This window comes from Patella vulgata, chromosome 6, assembly GCF_932274485.2.
Source record: "Patella vulgata chromosome 6, xgPatVulg1.2, whole genome shotgun sequence".
NCBI lineage: Eukaryota > Metazoa > Mollusca > Gastropoda > Patellidae > Patella > Patella vulgata.
Window position 1 is genome coordinate 68103008 of NC_065884.2, and position 21504 is coordinate 68124511.

Genomic DNA, 21504 nt, shown 5'->3' on the forward strand with positions numbered 1-21504 from the left:
CCTTGGAACACATGAAAAAAAATAGCGGCACACCCGGCTAAATATATATGAAAAATATTTGAATTTTGAAAAATAAAAACATACAAGTCAGACGAAATACAACCGTAGACAGAGACTAGTCATAGACACATAGAATGACTCAAACTAAATAAAGAAAAACACAGCTATGAGTAGACACCAGTGAATATTCAATTAGGATCAAGTGGTTTTTCACATTTTCTTAGTGTGCTGTTCAAAATTTCGCGGCACACTTAGGAAGATCTCACGGCACACTGGTTGAGAATCACTGCCTTAAAGGAACAGTCACAGTTTTCACCAAATCTTTCCTGAAAAGGGTTAGTTTATCTACGCCAAGATTCTACCAAATGGCTTTTTAAAGATGCATTAAAATTTACATAAAAACGCTGATTGTTCTAACTTTAATAGTTCAAAAGCAGAGTTAGTCCCGAAATAACCTAGTTTGTGTTGAGTGGATGTTAAACCCCATTTCTCTCTCTCTCCGCTTGTCAATTTCACTATTGTTTGGGGGCGGGTTGAGGGTATGGATCATGAATCAACACTTGTTTACGTGTCTTAGGAGTAGGGTCGGGTCGCCTGTCAAACCATGTGAATTTTCTCCAAGTCCTCTGGATTTCGGGGGGTTGGATGGCCGAATGGTTAGCATGTGCGAACTGTATCATAAGGCCTGTCATTGAGTCATCTGGCATTGTTTCGAATCCCCGGTTGTACGTGACAAGAACGTAGGGTTGCCTGTCCAGCCTTGTGGGTTTTCTCCAGGTCCTCTGGATTTCTCCCACCATTGCTAAAGACCCTTTTAACACAAGCGAATTATTGAAATAAAATTGAACCATACTGCATGTTAGTCCCGAAATGACCAAGTTTGTGTTAAGCTGACGTTAAACCTCATTTTTCCTTATATATATATATATATATATATATCCGTTTGGGATGGGTTGAGATGTTATATTTGGTTCTGTTACTAAGGTTAATTATAAAACCTACCATATCCTGTTACAGGGTAATTCACCTACACAAAGATCAGTTATCACTACCTACACCCTAGAATATCCTAAAAGTATTGATATTCGTAGGTCTTATTTATAAGGAGGAAGTCCTGAAATACACACAACATAAAGTGGTGAGGTTAAGGATGTAGTTTTACTTCGTCTAATACTAGGATGTAGGAATGGCTGTTAAAACAATGACAGATGAAATGGTAGGATTTAGGATTTCTTCTAAAGATTTCTCGTTCTCAGAGATTTCCAAGAATGTGTTCCATCTTTTGAAATGAATATTTTGTTCCTTCAGTTTTCTTGAACTATATTTGGACAGTTATATTGAATGGGTATAATTTTAAGACTAAGAGGTAATGTGATCAAGTTTGATTTGGTGTCTATTGTAGGGTTTCAATAGAATTATTTTGTAATGGCTATACCATTATTGAATTCTATTTTAATGTAATTATATTATTATTTATTGTGATGATATTTTTATAAATTCTATTTTAATGTAATTATATTATTACTTATTGTGATAATATTCTTTTAAATTTGGGTGGTTGGATGACCGAATGGTTAGCACGTGCGGGCTGTATCATAAAGTCTGTCATTGAATCAACTGGCGTGGTTTAGATTCCCCGGTTGTACATGTCAAGGAGTAGAGTCGGCTGTCGAACCCCGTGGGTTTTCTCTGGGTCCTCCGGTTTCCTCCCACTGCTAAAGACCCCTAAGTGCAAGCGAATTATGGAAATTAAATTGAACCATATGTTAGTCCCGTAATGACCTAGTTTGTGTGGAGTGGACGTTAAACCCCATCTCTCTCTCTCTCTCTCTCTCTTTTAAATTATATTTGAATGTAATTGTATTATTATTATTATATTATGGTTATATTAATTAGGTATTTATTGGCCTCCGGTGTTATATAAATCAATAAATTAGACATTTATTTACATGCCAAGCAGATAATCAACTCTCCAGATCATCATATGGTTGTGATTTTCAACTGATTCAAACATAAACGGCAGTTAATAATTTAATTTAAAAATGGATAATCGAGACTTTGTTTATTATAGTAACAATGATAGCAATGACAATCAAGACTACACTGTTCTTCAAACGGCCATAACTCAGAATGAAGTAATTTGACTGAAATTTTCAATATATTCCCTATTTATTATCTATTTTTGAACTATTAATTTTAGCAAGAACTTAATTCTTAAAAAACACGACCTAATTTATATGAAAAACAATCACTGGTTTATACACATATAGCACAACATTTCAGCATGTCTTTTCTGATAAACCAGTGATTGTTTTTCCATATAGATTGCGTTGTGTTTTTTTATTGTCCTGAATCGCTATATAATTCTTGTCTGTAATATGACATTGTTCGTGTGCTTGATATTTTTAGTTACGACTGCTAATGAAAAAATATAATTTTTGTCTGTAATATGACTTTGTCTATTTGATGTTTTTAATTATGACTGCTAATGGAAACATTTGCGAATCGTGAGAATGTCTCATACATATGGTTTAAACAATATTTTTATTTCAAGTACATAAAGATTATTTACGACGCTCATGTAATGGATTAGAAAACAAGCCAAAGCTTATATAAATTCCTCTCAATACACATACACATTCGTTCGTTCGTTTCTGGGGTTTTACGTCCACTTCCACCTAAGGTGATATCGTAGACAAGACATACACATATATATTGAAGTCATTTGTAGATACATTTACACTAACAAAATCAATAAATAAGAAATGACTATGTGAAATAGCAAGAATAAGACTTTATAGCCAGAATTTATATATCTAATAAAACCAGAAGAAAAAATAGATTATGTATATTATGTAATTAATTAAAGATACATTATGGGAGATTAGATAAAGAGCTGGCAATTCTCACTATAATAATTAAAAACTAGATCATGTTGAGGGAATTTGCTGAAAATTTCAGTGAAATTGATCCTCTCTGAACCGAGAATTTACTAAAGTCGGTACCATAAAAAACATAGTCTTGATTATTCATTTATGATCTGGATAAGTTAATTTATGTCTAATTAATAATTTAGATAACATTTCAAGCCTAAAGAAAGACCTGCAATGGGCAGATTTAGCTCTTGCATAATGCATGTTTAAATGTTGAGGATGAGTACCATTTTATTCTTGTTTGCCCCAGATTTGAAGATCTACGAGAGAAGTTTATAAAACAACATTACAGTAAAAAACCCAAGTGTCTATAAGGGGAGAGAGAAATGGGATTTAACGTTCACTCGACACAAACTAGGTCATTTTGGGACTAACATATGGTTCAATTTTATTTCAATAATTCACTTGTGGGTATGGGCCTTTAGCAGTGAGAGGAAACCGGAGGACCTAGAGAAAACCCACGAGGTTGGACAGGCGACCCTACTCCTGGGAATCGAAATGCCAGTTGACTCAATGACAGACTTTATGATACAGCACGCACGCATTATTTTGCCTACATTTTTATGTATACACTTAGGGTTGCCCATGGCGTGGCACAGGTAGTGATGTGCGGTTTTTCGGTTTAACCGTACGGTATCGGTTTTTACATATTAAACCGAACAGATAAAAAAAATGACCATGCGTTTCGGTTTATTTTTGTTCCAAATTCCTAATTTTTAATTTACCTGTTTTTCGTTTCGGAAATGTTTGAAAAATTCATAATTTATATGTAACTGTACTTTGTCAGATTTTTTTTATGGTAACTTTGTTTTTACTATTCATAATTAAAGTCATATAACAGTAAAAAAAACTCTTTGTTTACAATTTACATCAATATGTTTGATATCTTTTCTAGCTTCCATGTATTCCTATAAAATAACCATAAATCGGTACATTCATAATACAGTGTTTAAATGAATAAAAAAAACGAAAACCGAAACAGAAACCAAGGTTTTTTGCCACAGAAAAAAAATAAAAAAGGTATAGCCATGAACCGCAAGTAGCATAAGTCCAAAACCAGAAGTGGTAGGCATCTCCACCAGGTTTATGTTACTCCCCGGTCCGTGCTACCCATATACATAGGGGGGTTGGATAGCTTAATGGTTAGCGTGCGCGCACTGTATCATTAAGTCTGTCATTGAGTCGACTGGCGTGGTTTCGAATCCCCGGTTGTACGTGACAAGGAGTAGGGTCGCCTGTCCAACCTCGTTGGTTTTCTCCGGGTCCTCCGGTTGCCTCCCACTTCTAAAGACCCCTACGAGCAGGCGAAATTATAAAAATAAAATTAAACCATATGTTAGTCACGAAATGACCTAGTTTGTGTCGAGTGGACGTTAAACCCCATTTCTCTCTCTCTCTCTCTCAGCTGGGTGACAGCCCTAGTGTTAGAACCCTGAACAGAAATGAAATGAGGTTTAACATCCTACTGTTCTGCTCCTATACTGGGCTAATGAAGATGGACATACACCATACAGTGTGCTATGAGAGAAATTTTGCCCGGACGGCAGCAATATGACCTACTCTTATATCGAATTCCAATTTCACTTTGTTGAACTTTGTGAATGCTCTTAAGACAAAAGTCATCATCCCAATAGGCGTGCGAGCTGGGGGGGCGGCCGCCCCCCCCCCATTTTGGGCACCAAATGCTGGGAAAATTTGGGCACACAATTGTATTTTGTAAAAGTTGTATAAAAAAAGATATTGTGTTCTTGAATTTATTATTATTATGTAACATACTGAGAACCTAACAACATTTTTGGGGCACCAACCACCACCGCCCTCCCAGTCAAAAATTTCCCCGTACGCCTATGATCATCCGATCTATATGAAATTTATATGTATTATTTAAATTAGTAAACCAAAGAAGCCTATCAAATTTCAATAATTACTCTTGTTTTCCCTTTGTAGAACCATATAAATGCTTTATTAGAATGAGTAAAGCGAAGAAGCCTATCGAATTTCAACAATTTCCGCTACTTATTTCTAGGTTTATGGCCATTGTTTCACATTATTGTAGAACATTGTGAACGCTCTAGCAACAAAAGTTATCATTCGATTGTAGGAAATTGATATCATTACAAACATCAGAATAAATATGAGATAACTCTTGCTTGAACAATTTAGCTGCTGTGGGTTTATGTTTCATTTCCTGGCAACCATACTTTTAATGTCTTGTGGATTCAAATTCAAATCATTTCTCATAATTACTTCTTGATCAGTGTCTTGTGAATGACCTACAAAATTACCTATATGCGACAACATTTGTGGACTGCTTGGACGTATGTTTCGTTGCCGTGCAACCTAGCAACTTGGGTTACAAAGTAGCATTTTATATATTGATTAATAACAGGCCAATTGCTAGACATGAACATAAACAGTTCATATGGGCGGCTTATCTGACGGCCCCAATTCACTCGCAAAGAGATACACTGTTAAAAGTGAAAATAATGAGTAATTGCTCCACCAATCCTCAGACATTCAGCAATTCGTTGTGGCATGCTCATAATCAACTGTCCAATCACGATTTGGGGCAATCTAACCCACTCCTCTTGCAGTGCCACGGCCAATTCTTGCAGTGTTGTCGGTCAACGTTGACGTCGACGAACACATCTCCCAATCAAATTAAACGTAACACACTAAAGCAAAGATACGCTAAACAGTAAATCCTATGCATGAACCGATAGGAAAGCAAACATGGATGGGATAAACCAGCAAGCGGCAGTTTTCATCAACCCTTCCTTGTAGTGTCAAATTTGACAATGAAACCCTCCGACGTGTATGGCGCTATTGCGTGTCGCACATGCAGCTCAGTGGTTCTGTTGGGGCGATAAGTTCTTCATCTGTGCACATACTCTCAAAGCATTTCAAGTGTCCATGACTATTTATCATACCACAACCTGCATAGGTATTTGCATTTCAATATCCCCTACTTTTTTTGAAGGGTATATTTTTTATATATACAAATAAACATGTTAAAATCAATCAATAAAATCAATCAATAAAATCAATCAATAAGATCAATCGATATCTGTTACAGGTTATTATAGAACAAAGACATGTTGAGGGCCGCAACACACTGAAATTATTTAACGATTATTTGAAAACGGCAGGAAATAGTGTGAATAAAGTTTTAAAGGCTTTACAGGAGATGAATCGAGGAGACGCCCTCAAAATACTAACAGATAGTTTACCAAGTAAGTAAATAATGTCGTTTAATTTTAATGTGACTGAGAAAATTGCATTTTACCTGAATACACTTCATGAACAAAGAAGTAAGAGGTTGGAATGGCATACATTTTAATGAACACATATTCTGATAGTCAATACCACACTGATCAGCAGTGAATATTCGCTAGGCCGCGTCAATCACTGATAAGGATGACATCGATGCGACTTAATGAGCCACAAATATTAACTTTTTTCCTTCGACAAATTAAATTCGTTTGATTTTAATGTGACTGTATTTTACTTAATGGTTAATCCAGCTCTGCATTAATTATATTACTTTTTGTACGCCCTGCTGTGGCCGTATGTTTCATTGCCTGGCAACCTATCTTTAAATTGAGTAAAATGTTGTTTTATGATACCATCTAGGTCAATTATTTTATCTATCGACTTTTTCAAACATCAAGTGCCTGAATCCAACAAAATCGACCGATTATATTTGAGATCCCAGTTTTGATGACCTGTTATATCCTTTCCATTTCTATATTTGTTTAAAAGGCGGGGCGGATGGATGGCCGAATGGTTAGCACGTGCGCGCTATATCATAAGGGCTGTCATTGAGTCAACTGCCGTGGTTTCGAATCCCCGGTTGTATGTGACAAGGAGTAGGGTCGCCTGTCCAACCTCGTTGGTTTACTCCGGATCCTCCGGTTTCCTACCACTACTAAAGACCCCTAACCATGTGTTAGTCCCAAAGTGACCTAGTTTGTGTCCACCTTAAATCTCTCTCTCTCTCTCTCTCTCTCTCTCTCTCTCTGTTTAAAAGGCATAATATTCCACTCATAAAGGCCATCACCTTATTGAGCCAAGGCGACTCCTATATTACATGGAATGTTCCTGAAGCAACGACCGTGAGTTTTACAACATCTAGACGTTGCTAGACTGGTCTGCAATTCCTGAACTTGTAGCTACGTTTTCTCCCTTCAACGCACGCACGCACGCATGTGAACGGAAGCTTTTGACATTGATAAGATGTACAGAGTTAAAGGACAATATTGGTGTCAGTCATTATCATCTATGTGATAGAACTCGTGTTTTCCTTTTGCGTTTGTCACTTCCGATTGTTGAAGCATTGATTACGCATCTATCGTAGCAATGTTCTCTGTGATAAAATAATATTTGGAACATGTTTATCGAGTTCTATCACATATGTGATAATGACTGGCACCAATATTGTCCTTTAACGCGAGGTCATGCCTTCTATAGAAGATGATGGAAAATGAGTTCTATCACATATGTGATAATGACTGGCACCAATATTGTCCTTTAAAGCGAGATCATGTCTTCTATAGAAGATGATGTTTAATGAGTTCTATCACATATGTGATAATGACTGGCACCAATATTGTCCTTTAAAGCGAGATCATGTCTTCTATAGAAGATGATGTTAAACGAGTTCTATCACATATGTGATAATGACTGGCAACAATATTGTCCTTTAAAGCGAGATCATGTCTTCTATAGAAGATGATGTTAAACGAGTTCTATCACATATGTGATAATGACTGGCATCAATATTGTCCTTTAAAGCGAGATCATGCCTTCTATAGAAGATGATGGAAAATGAACAATGTTAGTTTAGTCATTCAGGTGGTGGCATGGCCAAATGATTTTAACACAGGTGTTAGTCTTAAAATGACCTAGAATATCCTGTATACCTGGGGCCTGTTTCACGAAATTTTAACTAAGATAAAATCCAAATTTTAGTAATTTGATTGGATAATATTAGATTGATTTTAGTGCTTAGCCAATCACAATTGAAGTATCTACTAAAATTCGGATTTTATCTTTAGTTAAAATTTCGTGAAACAGGGCCCAGAAGAATTACCTTTTTCGATTATGTGGGGTGAAGGGAAGTTGATATCTACAAGTATGTCGCCGTCCAACTCGAAATGGTATAGAATATCCTCTATATCCCCAGTGGCATCATCCCGTTCTACTCCACTAACCCCAGGGTCCATTCACAGGGGGAGCCATGGTGGCTAGGTGGTTAAGATGCTGGCTCGCTAGCCTGGAGGTCGGGTATTCGATCCCTGCATTGGCCGAGAAAGTTCATCTGGATTTTCCGACGTGGTTTCCCCTTGTCAGTGGGGCAGAACAGAGGGCCTGACAAGGACAGCTGTCTAGTCCTTCGGATGACGCGAAATACATTGGAATGCACGTAAAAGATCCCTTGGCAGTTGGAATTCGATATAAGAGTAGGCGATAGTGCCGCTGCCCGGGCAAAATTTCCCTCATAGCACTCTGTATGGCGTATGCCCGTCTTCATTAGCCCAGTATAGGAGCAGAACAGTAGGACACGTTAAACCCCATTTCATTTCCATTCACAGGGGAGACACATAGTCAAATTATTTGCTCTTGATGATTTCATTGGCCATGTGAAGTAGAACAGAATGATGCCACTGTGGATACTGAGGATGGGTATAGAAAGACGCAATAGTTTCAACTTAGTATATATAGTTGCATCAATTGGTTCCCAGAATTAATATGTCATCTTTTCTTTAATTTTTTCTCAGATATACGTAAAAAATTTAAAGAATCAGAGAGGAAGGAGAAGAAGGTACCAGAAGAGAACAGCTTTTGTGGTTTTCCAAGTGACTATTATCCTTCTTTGATAAACGGGAATACGTATATGGCCCCAACCAGTTCATTCGTGCATAACGGGTATTTTTTGCCCATCTTAGTATCTCCGTCACATATGCCGTCCATGAGGCCACCATTTCATGACTATCATAGTAACTCAAGATCGCATAATGAATCACATCAGCCAGATAATTCTCCTCTCAATCAACGACCTGTCAAAAATCGTAAAGTACAACACCATGGCGATGGATACGATGGCTGCGATCGCTCCCCGGTTTGTGACAACACCTCCTCGATATCTAGCTATTTAAATAAGCCGGCGGTTTCTCGCAGCACCTCACATAAAGGCTTCGATAGCATGGAGGTTAATTATTGTAAATATAATGATCGCGATTTTAGTCTTTCCAATAATGACATGGATAATGATAATTTCCGACATGAAACGCCAGCGGAATTACCTCGCACGATATTGCGGGGTGAAGGGAATCTGCTATCTTCAAATATGTCGATGCCCAACTCAAAATCGCGACTTAGCTCCAAACGCTATGAAAACTCCTCTTCGAATTCGGATGATTCGTTTTCATCTGATTCAGAAACGTCACCGTGGGCCAACGGCAGATCTAGTAGAGGTCAGGCGCTGAGAAAGAAACGCAGCAGTCGAACAGAACAAAGAAGTACCCCATTGGATAATCTCCATAATCTGTCTCAATTACCTCAAGAGTACATGCCTGATGAAAGTTACAAGACCGTGGTAGCTGAACAGAAAATGGGGAAGCATACACGAAGGCCAACTACCCTCATCAAAACAGAGCAAGATGTTGGTCGACAGTCCTGTAACCATGGTAATTTATATTCTAAGTTTCAAACCAAACGCAGTATATCAGATTCTACTGGGGAGTCACAGGTTCGTTCTTTGGATGATGAGAGTGTGGCAGGCATCGAGAGAGAAATGAAGAAATCCTTATCGTTACCAGGCAACAAGATGCCAGCTGAATTTAAAAAGGGTAATTTTCTAAGTTCTGCAAAAGAAGTCAGTATTTAGAGTCAGGGTTTTGAGTAGGCACCAGATTGAATGATACATATCAAATTATGACATCATTGATACGATAACCATGTGTTTTTCCCATTGTGATTTTTAGACTATTGCTTCTACTTTCAAACCCTAATTTCTGCACACCAACAATTCATGACGGGATGCCAAAAAAAACATGCGATCCAACCACATACACATGGGGTTCACATAGAAGAAGCCCTGGCAGTTAAAATGCTGTGTCATGGGCAATGGTCTCCACATGTAATCATTTGAAATGAAAAATACCGTAATGATATAGGGGGGTTGGATGGCTGAATGGTTAGCATGCGCGCGCTGTATCATAAAGTCTGTCATTGAGTTGACTGGCCTGGTTTCGAATCCCCATTTGTACGTGACAAGGAGTAGGGTCGTCTGTCCAACCTCGTGGGTTTTCTCCGGGACCTCCGGTTTCCTCCCACTGCTAAAAGCCCCTACGCGCAAGTGAATTATTGAAATAAAATTAAACCATATGTTAGTCCCGAAATGACCTAGTTTGTGTCGAGTGAATATTAAAAACCATGTCTCTCTCTCTCCGTAATGATATTAGTCTCCAAATGATCAACTAGATGTTGTATCCCATTTCATTCCTCTCCTCATCCTGCTAAAGACTCCTACGTTCACGTCAATTATTAAAATAAAATTGTGTCATATGTTAGTCCCAAATTGACCCATTTTGTAACAAATGGATGTTAAACCACATGTCTGTGTGTGTATATTCCAAGGGTTCCCACAACTTATTTTGACCGTCCCCCAGAAATTTTTTAAAAATGGACTCATTTCTCTCTCTCCCTCTATTCCAGTCCATTATAATAATCTAATTGGGGGTGAGGGGTCAACAAATTAATTCACATTGGTTCACTTAGTGCAGAAACCTGATTTCATTTCTAAGAAATATTGTATATTTTTCAGCTTTCAGTAAAGTCCTTGTTACATTCGCTTATGATAGTGATAAGCACATGCAGAGAGTCCTCAGTCTGTGTAATTGTATTGAAAAAAATGGTTTTAAGTGCTGTGTGGATATTTATAATCGCAATCATAAAAGTGGAAAAAATGGCAAAAGTGAAAAATTAGCATTTTATAAAGAGAAATTTGAAGAGGTAAGTATTTAAAGAATACTGTCACCGTTTTTGAAAAGTTCCTTGTGAAAAAAAGTTTAATTCACTTAGTACTATTGTAAGTTTGGCGGGAGATACATTGGCGCAGTGAGTAATATGTTGGCTCGTTAACCAACGCGGGTGCCAATGCGTCAACGGACCTCTGCTTTTTGTCCCATCCGAACAACTATCCATTGTCCCTTGTCAGACTCTCTGCCCAGCACCACTAACAAGGGGCAACCACACCGTAAATGCCAATGAACTTTTTCGGCCAACGCAGCAAGCCAGTATCTTATCCACTGAACCACCAGTGGGGGTTGGGTGGCCAAATGGTTAGCACGTGCGCGCCGTATCATAAGGCCTGCCATTGAGTCAACTGGCGATGTTTCGAATCCCCGGTTGTACGTAACAAGGAGTAGGGTCGCCTGTCCAACCTTGTGGGTTTTCTCCGGTTCCTCCCACTGCTAAAGACCCCTGCGCGCAAGCGAATTATTGAAATAAAATTAAACCATATGTTAGTCCCGAAATGACCTAGTTTGTGTCAAGTGGACGTTAAACCCCATTTCTCTCTCTCTCTCTCTCTCCCTTGATCGATCATGGCCGGTGTTTGCAGGGAAAATTGGGGGGAGATGCGATGGGGGGGGGGGGGGGGTGCTGAACCAAATTGACTCAGATGGCATGGTTTCAAATCTACGCTTTTTTTATGTGACAAGAAGAGGGGTCGCCTTTATAACCTCAGTGGTTTTTCTTCAGACCCTCCCATTTCCTCCTGCTAAAAACCTATATTCGCAAGCTAATCATTAAAATAGAATATATCGCATCTCTTATAAAGAGATGGCTGAATGGTTAGCGCGTGGGCATTGTATCATAAGATTTGTCATTGAGTCAACTGTCGTGGTTTCGAATCCCTGGTTGTACGAGACAAGGTGTAGGGTAGTCTATCCAACCGTGTGGGTTTTCTTCTGGTCCTCCGGTTTCCTCCCACTGCTAAAGACCCCAACGCGCAAGCAAATTATGAAATAAAAATGAACCATATGTTAGTCCCAAAATGACCTGGTTTGTGTTGAGTAGATGTTAAACCCTATTTCTCTCCCTCTTGTAAAGATAAGTTAGGCCACCCCAAAAACTGAATTTCCAACTCGTAAATTTCCAATGTTTATGTTTTGAAGGCTATTTCATCAATTATTTATTTCATAAATAAATTATTTTGTTTTCCAGGCTGATTTTATTTTGGTTTGTCCGTCTAAAAAATATCACAAAGATACCTGTGATGATAGTCGATCAAAGGATTCGTCGTCATCAGACGGTCTTCACACCAAATTTATTTATGACATGATGTATAGGGAGTTTATACAGAATGGTAATAATAACAAACGTTTTGTACCCGTGATACTCGAGGGAACATCACACGACGATTTACCTCGATGGTTATTGAATCAGACTGTAAAGTACACATGGCCGTCACAATACAAAGATTTGTTGTGGATGTTAACACGACCAGAAGAACGCATAAATCGTCATGGAAACAGAAGAAGTTAATGTCCCTAAGTTAATTGTTTTGATAGAATATTATTGGTAAAATGATCAAAGAATCCTAAAATGTTGGGCATATTACATTTTGTCACTAAAATTATTATTTCAAGGTCTCCTAATTGTGTGAGTAAAACTATAACTTTTTTTCAAAATCCTGTGGAAAGAAAATATTCAATTTTAGTTTGATTTCAATTTCATGGAAATCCTTTATGTCAAGCCTTTCTAAAAAAATTTGTGCTTAGAAGAAAAATTTGTCAAAAACTAAATCTGACTAGAGTAAAAAAATTATTGTTTAAGATGATTATAGCTATTCATTTTAAGAATTTTTAAAAGATTAAATATTATTTCTAATTTCTGTTGGCTACGAAATTAATAAAATACACTGTAGTTTAGACAAACTGACACAATCATTTCAAAATTATCACAAACTTTTATGAAAGAGGCCACATAATGTAAATTAAATAGACTTGAAAGTACATCTGTAATGCCTTTGGTATATGTAATGCTACATTGTGATTTCACAAAATTTATTTTATGAAAGAGGACACATAAATAAATACACCTGAAAGTACATATGTAATGCCTTTGGTATACGTAATGCCCCTCTGTGATTTTACAGGTTAATGGAGTTTTAAAGGGGTATATGATGATAAATCTGTCACAAACTTTTATGAAAGAGGACACTTAATGTGACTTATATAATTGACATCTGGTAATGCTTTTGGTGTATGTAATGCTCCGGTATCATTTCATTGGTTAATTAATGTTGGATCTATGAAGTGTAAAAGTAATATCTGGCTTTAACATGAGCTGAACTTAAACCTACATATATATATTGTCACAACCAGTATTACTTTTTAAACCTATTAAAATCGGTCTGACTGTCCATCACACATTTTGCCCACAATAACTCTGCTGTAATTGAGCTAGAATTTTCAAACTTGGTGTTTGAAATGCCTTGACTGAGTTTGATGATGAACATTTTCTGCTTAGGCTAATCAGAGATACACAATTTGATAGGTCGATGCTTTGGGACATGATAACATTGCTTCTAATGAATGAAGTCAGGGTTATGAAACTTGGTGCACTGTTTCATTACATCAGTATCTTGACTGATTTTGATGGTGCGCATTTTCGACTCAGTTTAAGCAATTTGATTGGTCATGACTTTGAAGCTGAACAACTTTGATTCCAATTGGGTGAAAATGGTGAAACTTGGCGTATATCATTACATATATACCTTGACTTAGTTCGATAATGCACATATCCTATAGTTTCAGTAAATCAGTACCATCGGTAAGTTCAATAATGAACATTATCTGTGTCAATGTTTTGGGACATGATAACTTTGATTACAATTGAGTGAGAATGATAAAACATGGTGTATAGTTTCATTACAATTACATCAAACTCAGAGTATAGTTTCAGTACTTCAATACCTTGACTGATTTCGATGATGAGCAATGTGATTGGTCAAGACTTAAAGCTTGGCAACTTTGATTTGAACTGAGTGAGAATGGTGAAACTTGGTGTATATCTAAATGATCCATGCTTTATAAAAACAAGATAGATATTGAATTAAAAAATGGCATCTAATTACTTTTTCAATCTGAATTTCAGATCTTTAATTTGGTCTATACTATTTACTGGAAAACACCATGTTATACTGAATACCGGAAAACACCAGAAAAACACTTAATACCGGAAAACACACTAAATACCGAAAAACGCCCTAAATAGGTAACCTGTAGAAAGGCTATAATATAAACTGGAAACTAGACCTAACCCTAACCCAGGCACACACAGGACGAGGGCGCCGGGTTACCTATTTAGGGTGCCAGTCTCCGGGTTACCTATTTTGGGTATTTTCCGGTATTTAGTGTTTTTTCCGGTATTTAGTGTTTTTCCGGTGTTTTCCAGTATTCAGTATAAGATGGTGTTTTCCGCTTGTTTTCCGGTATATAGTATTGCCGTTTAATTTCAAGGAGACAAATAACTATATGAACCTTTAAAATTAGATAAAAGAATTAGAGTTTTGATATTAGGTGTTCGAATAAATGTAAAATTATAACAATTTATGTTTGAATTTTGTGGGCTATTATAAATAGTTATATGAACATTTAAATTAAAAAAAAAAAAAAGAAATAAGAGTTCTGATATGAATTATTCAAATAAATGTAAATTTATAACAAGTTATGATTGAATTTTGTGTATAAATAAGTATTATATATCCATATAATGTATGTTGTTTAAATTTTGTGTATCAATAAGTATTGTATATCATCCCTAATTCAATGTATAATCAATCAGTGCTAGTGTTATACCCCTTTCTGATACATGTAATGTATGTTGTTAATTGTTATATTATTTGTTTTGTATATAGTCAAAACTGTATATTCTGTAAATACGATTGTTAAATATAATATAACCATCAGCTTCACTTTTTACCAAATTTTAAATATTTTTAAACTGATAGTAAGTTTAGAATTTAGTCATAGGATTGCAGGCAGCAAGTAGTACAATCTGATTTTAACACAGATCCTATTTCGTTTCGTTTTTTATAGTTCAAAATTTCGTTTTACTTGGGGGGGGGGTTGGATGGCTGAATGGTTAGCACGTGCGCGCTTTATCATAAAGCCTGTCATTGAGTCAACTGGCGTGGTTTCGAATCCCCGGTTGTACGTGACAAGTAGGGTCGCTGTCCAACCTCGTGGGTTTTCTTCGGGTCCTTCGGTTTCCTCCCACTGCTAAAGACCCCTACGCGCAAGCGAATTATTGAAATAAAATTAAACCATATGTTAGTCCAAAAATGACCTAGTTTGTGTCGAGTGGACGTTTAACCCCATTTCTCTCTCTCGTTTTACTTGTCTTTACTACACTAGGGTCTGGAAGAGTTGTTATATAACAGGCGTTCTAGTTGATGTGATTAATTAGCCAGTTTAACGGTCTATTACGGTGAGTTCTTGACGTGCCCAGCACGGAACTGTTGGTAAACCCCTAGAAACGTCAACGCTGATTGATTCATCAATGTCTGATGTCATAGGGTCAAAAGCCGCTCGTATGACCCCTGACACGACCTCCCAGTACAACTGGTCAGATCTTCATGTAGTGTTGGCCATCGAAAGTATAAAAAAACCGAAACGAAATATACATCTGTATTTTAATCAGATTGCAGTCAGCAAGTAGCATAACTTTTCTCTATTGAATACAGATAAGAGATAATACTGTGTTGATTTCAAACACACAGGTACATTTATAATAACCAAAGTTAAATAGTTTGTTCGTAATCGAAGAAATACATTTATAAAATAGGAATTTTCGGACAATAACTCTTATACTACGATCTTGTGTAGTTATTAAACTTTCAATTATGAAAAAAATAGCTGCAATTGTTGATTCATTTTGTAAAATACATTTTATGCATGTTTAGTTAACAAATCTAAAATAACCAAGGCATGTTTCAGTTGTCCAATCCGCTATGATATTAAGAACTGCTCTTGTTTGACATGTTGGATCGTAAAAAATGTAGCAACGTTTCCATGGCAATATTTTGACAAACAGTCATGGTCATATAAATCTGTGGTTCTCCCTTGTCAGTGATACAGAACGGAGGGCCTGACAAGGACAGCTGTCTAGTCGTTCGGATGGGACGAAAAACCGAGGTCCCGTGTACATATTGGCGTGCACGTAAAAGATCCCTTGACAGCTATTCCATATTTTCTCTGGCAGAGTTTTTTTTCTTCATTTACCTAAATATGATTTTTATTTTCTCACCCAAAATGTTTTTGCTCAAGTAAATATTAGCATTCTGATGATCAAGTTATGAGTGCAATGAGGTGTGGTTACTGCCCACATTTAATTTGATTCAGCTGGCTGTATTTATTTATTATAACCTCTCTCTCTCTCTCAAATGAAATTGTACCATATGAAATTAAACCATGTTAGTCCCAAAATGAGTTAGTGATGCATTGACTCTCTCTCTCTCTCTCTCTCTCTCTCTCTCTCTCTCTCTTTCTCTCTCTCTCTCTATTACTAGCATGTAGTCACCAGGAGTATTTTAATCAGACGGAATTGAGTTATACAAAAAAAATTTCCTTGGAAATTTACGACTTTGAATTGAAAAATGGCAAATGTGCAAAGATAACAAAGTTATCGAAAAATAGTCAAGGGCTATTGGTCATCTGATAGACCATAAATTGTTAGGATTTTTAAATGGATAGATAGATTAAGGAGAAGGTTATGACCCAGGGATCTTAATCAGCAGGTTTTTTTTGTGGCCTTTAGCAGCTTGAAGTTCAATCAAGCCAGTTAGTAAAACAATGACCTATTGTCAAGAAATAACTTCAGATTTCTTTATAATTAGCATTAAATGCATACAAACCTATTAGCAGTTTGTTCATGTAAAAATAGACTATCCCGGTTCTTTAAAGATTATTTGTGACGCAAGCCTTATTCAATAGTTCGTGGAAGTGTCACAGCTATCCATATGAAAGTGTCATTTTGGGCCTGTCGAAGCACAGCCCTAGATACTGGCAGTTCAAGTGCTAACCTGTTAAGAAAAGGATTTTGTTACGACAGGCTCACATGTCTGCAGTGGATATTTGATATTATTTGTTAAAGCAAAAAAAGTAAATGTATTTATTAATAAATATTAATTTATCAGTATAATTTTCCACGTCTTGTGACCTGGTGACCTTTCGCTTGTCTCAGCATTGTGTATTATTAATTTTAATGTGTAAATATAATTCTATGTACAATTCATAATATCGTATTGCCTGTCCCATTGACAATAAAACATCCAATGCAACCATTTCATTGACTAAAAACAACCTTGGACATAAGACACCTGTTACAACTGGCGGGTTGGATAGCCGAATGGTTAGCACGTGCGCGCTGTCATTGAGTCAACTGACGTGGTTTCGATTCCCCGGTTGTACATGACAAGGAGTAGGGTGGCCTGTCCAACCACGTGGGTTTTCTCCGGTTTCCTGCCACTGCTAAAAACCCCTACGCGCAAGCAAATTATTGAAATAAAATTGAACCATGTGTTAGTCCCGAAATGACCTAGTTTGTGTCGAGTGGACGTTAAACCCCATTTCTCTCTCCCCCTGTTACAACTAAATCATCATACTTTTTTATTATTATTATAATATATACATCCGGGGTTTGTATATATATATATATACTGGTTGTATGTGACAAGGATTAGGGTCGCCTTTCCAACCTTGTGGGTTTTCTCCGGGTCCTCTGGTTTCCTCCCACTGCAAAAGACCCCTACGCGCAAGCAAATTAGTGAAATAAAATTGTACCACATGTTAGTCCCGAAATGACCTGGTTTTTGTCCAGTGGAGGTTAAACCCCATTTCTCTCTCTCTCGTGTACACATTGGCGTGCACGTAAAAGATCCCTTAGCAGTTGGAATTTGATATAAGAGTAGGCCGTAGCGCCGCTGCCAGGGCAAAAAATTCCCTCAGCACTCCACTCACTGTATGGCGTATGCCCGTCTTCATTAGCCCAGTTTAGGAGCAGAACAGTAGGATGTTAAACCCCATTTCATTTCATTTGTCTCTGTCTCTCTCTTGTATATAAATTAACTAGCAGAATGCCCGGCTTCGCTCGGGGGTCATAACTCCAAAACCGGAAGTGGTAGACTTAACGCCACCTGGCCTATGTTACTCCCCGGTCCAAGCTACCCCTATACCCCAAATTTCAGACTCGGGGCAGACCTAGTGTAGCCGCCAACCCCGAACAAACAGACAAACGACAGTCACAAATATTAGTATAGATAGATGTTGTGGGATCATTTGTACCAGACCAAGTCGGTATATTATATACTTTCAGGCTTATATATATATATGTGGTAGCATAATTTGTATGGACAAAGACTGTGACAGGTGTTTAATGTCCAAATTTGGCTAAGAGGTAGAAATTTATAAACAAATTCTAGTCTTCAACCAATAAAAAAGGCCTCAGATAATCTGTGACAGGTGCCTTATCTCCAGATTTCGCTCAACTAATAAAAAGCCCACAGATAATCATTTTGTTCTCTTGTCTCAAACATCCCATGTTTTCATTCAAGAACAAAACATACCATTGGCCTTATTCATGAAAATTTAAAATAACTTGTTTTAATAATGCATGCTTTTCATTGGCTAAGAGCTCAAATTAGAACACAAATTTCCACCCGCAACCAATGAAAAGGCTACATCCTTGAGATGTTTTGGTTCAAATTTTCATGAATAGGGCCTCATGTTTTCATTCAAGAGAGATAATCCTTGCAAAATCAAAGGGCAGACAACTCTCTGTTGTTTTTGTTTGTGTTGTTCCCCATTATTTCAATCCACTAATTAATAATGTATGACAATAAATACTGTAAATATAAACAATAGATTGTTTGTGTTTTCCTTTGGCATTCGTCACTTTCAATTCAGGAAACCTGTATTACTCAGCTATTGTAGCAATGATCTCTGTGTTAAAATTATATTTGGAACGTGTTTAATTAGTTCTATCACATATGTGATAATGACTGACACCAATATTGTCCTTTAATGCATGATCTTTAAATCACAAGGTTTGTCATTTGATAGTAGGACTTTATTAAAAGTTTACAACCTTCTGACATTGATGAGGAGCCAAGATGCGCCTCACTAACCTGGAGTTTGATCATAAGGTCTATTATTGAGTCAAGGGGGGATTGGATGGCCAAATGGTTAGCGCGTGCCCGCTGTATCATAAGGCCTGTCATTGAGTCAACTGGCGTGGTTTCAACTCCCCAGGTGTGTACATGACTGACAAGGAGTAGGGTTGCCTGTCCTACCTCGTGGGTTTTCTCCGGGTCCTCCGGTTTCCTCCCACTACTAAAGACCCCTACGCGCAAGCGAATTATTGAAATAAAATTAAACCGTATGTTAGTACCGAAATGACCTAGTTTGTGTTGAGTGGACGTTAAACCCCATTTCTCTCTCTCTCTCTGTTCTTCAAATGATAAAAATAATTACTCTTCTATGCAGGGGTAAATGACTAGACGAGAGGAAAGGGGTTGGGTGGCGGTGGCAGGGGCGGGGGCGCGTTATCACAGGTAATAAAACGCAGAATCCACTTCATTCAGTGCCCCTGTGCATATTAACGTGCATGTAAAAAGGAACCCTTGGGAGTTCATATTCCATATAATAGGTAGTGGAGCTGCTGTCGTGTCAAAATTCCCCTCATAACACACTGTGTTGCATGTGCCTGTCTTTATTAGCCCAGCCAGAGCAGTAAATTGGTGGGGGGAGCGGAGCAGAGGTAGCCAAATTGTTAACACGTGCGTTACATCGTTAGGTTTGTATTGAGTTAAATGGCATGGTTTCGATCAACCGCTTGTATGCAACAAGGACATAGTCTGGGGGTGCAGGTTCAATCCTAGAGTCGGCCATGAAAGTTCATCAGGATTTTCCGATGTGGTTTCCCCTTTTCAGTAGTGCAGGACGGAGAGAGTTTGACATGGAAAGTTGTCTAGTCGTTCGGATGGGACGAAAAACCGAGGTCACGTGTACACATTGGCATGCATGTAAAGATCCCTTGGCAGTTGGAATTCGATAAAAGAGTAGGCGTTTGTCCATCTTCATTAGCTCAGATGGAGCAGCACCATTTCAGGGTGCTTAAAAGTTTCATGGCACATGAACTGGTCTGAGACAGATCTTATTTTGTTTCGTTTTTGTATACTTTCGATGGCCTCCAATATATGAAGATCTGACCGGTTGTAGAGGCAGCTCGTGTCAGGGGTCATACCCACAATTCCGATCACTGCTCGCCAAGAACTTGCCATAACAGACTGCTTCATTGGCTAATCCTGCACATCAACCAGAACGCAGGTTATATAGCATCTCCTCCAGATCTGTGTTTTAATCAGATTGGATATATAAATGGGTATGTAAAATAAGTAAAAGGCACCATTCCGCCCAGACCAGTAACGTCTTATGTAAACAATGCAAGTGCTATGAGCCACGTAATGTGATGTCACATGTTGAAAGTAGTCATCTTTTACAGAGTTATTAGAAGACTTTCGTAATACCTCGGTGGAAAATATTGGAATGTTTCTAATGGCAGTTTACTTTCACTTTATCATCATCACTGCATTTTATTAATTTTATTAGATACATCTGCCACTTTTGATAGGGTTGATCAAATTTGTTCTTTTAAGCTTTTTTTGATTTAAATTTGCATTTGCAATAAATTCTGCACTGAAACTTATAGATAAGTTATTCAATTGGTCAGAAACTGAGTATGGTAGTAAATACATGAATAGTCATCTTCTGAATGTGTTCTAGAAATTGGTGTACCACAGACCGTGACCCTATTGTATTCACTTTCACGATGTACCACAGGGCTCACTTCTTGGCCCTATTTTATTTACCTTAATTTGTAAGTTCACTGAATGGCTCTCTTAAAAATAACCCCTGCATATGGTGTCTTTGTGGCCGCATTAGGTTAACTGTTTTAGAAATCTAACAGGACAGGCCGGTATATATAGATCGGTGTAGCTGCTGGATCAAACGATGATGCCGGCGGAGAGAGTAGACATAAATAAAAATCCCCACTCAAGTCAGTATATAAACATATTTATGTAGCAATAAGAAGTGGTTTATTCTTCATAACATTTCGGGTGATATGACCCTTCTTCAAATGATAACATTAATAATTTAAATCCTGTGTCGCCTTTATATACACTACTATTGTGTATATAAAGGCGACACAGGATTTATTAATTGTATCATTTGAAAAAGGGTCATATCATCCGAAACGTTTTTAAGAATAAACCACTTCCCATTGCTACATAAATCTGTTTATACTACTGACTGCTGGGCGGGGATTTTTATATTTTTATTTATGTCTACTCTCTCCGCCGGCATCATCATATTTTCATTTTGTTTTAGAAATCTTTAATTTTATGAATATTTACTGTGTAAATAATTTTGGTGTACAATGGGCTCACGACATGCCGCCTAAGGTGCCTTTGTGACTGCAGGTTGTTTTAGAGATCTGT

At 37.4% G+C, this 21504-nt stretch overlaps 1 protein-coding gene across 2 annotated transcripts in view; it reads left to right on the forward strand.

Annotated features, from left to right (window-relative positions):
• The window catches only part of LOC126824021 (uncharacterized), a 37684-nt gene extending 18819 nt beyond the window's left edge, over nucleotides 1-18865 (forward strand). The window contains exons 3-6 of one of the 2 annotated variants that reach the window (XM_050553122.2): nucleotides 6010-6166; nucleotides 8714-9784; nucleotides 10762-10949; nucleotides 12165-18865. In XM_050553122.2, coding sequence (XP_050409079.1) covers nucleotides 6010-6166; nucleotides 8714-9784; nucleotides 10762-10949; nucleotides 12165-12485 — 1737 coding nt within the window. In that variant the 3' untranslated portion in view covers nucleotides 12486-18865. The remainder of the gene's footprint in view (nucleotides 1-6009; nucleotides 6167-8713; nucleotides 9785-10761; nucleotides 10950-12164) is intronic. The other variant, XM_050553123.2, reaches the window with a different exon arrangement.
• Nucleotides 18866-21504: the final 2639 nt, after the last annotated feature.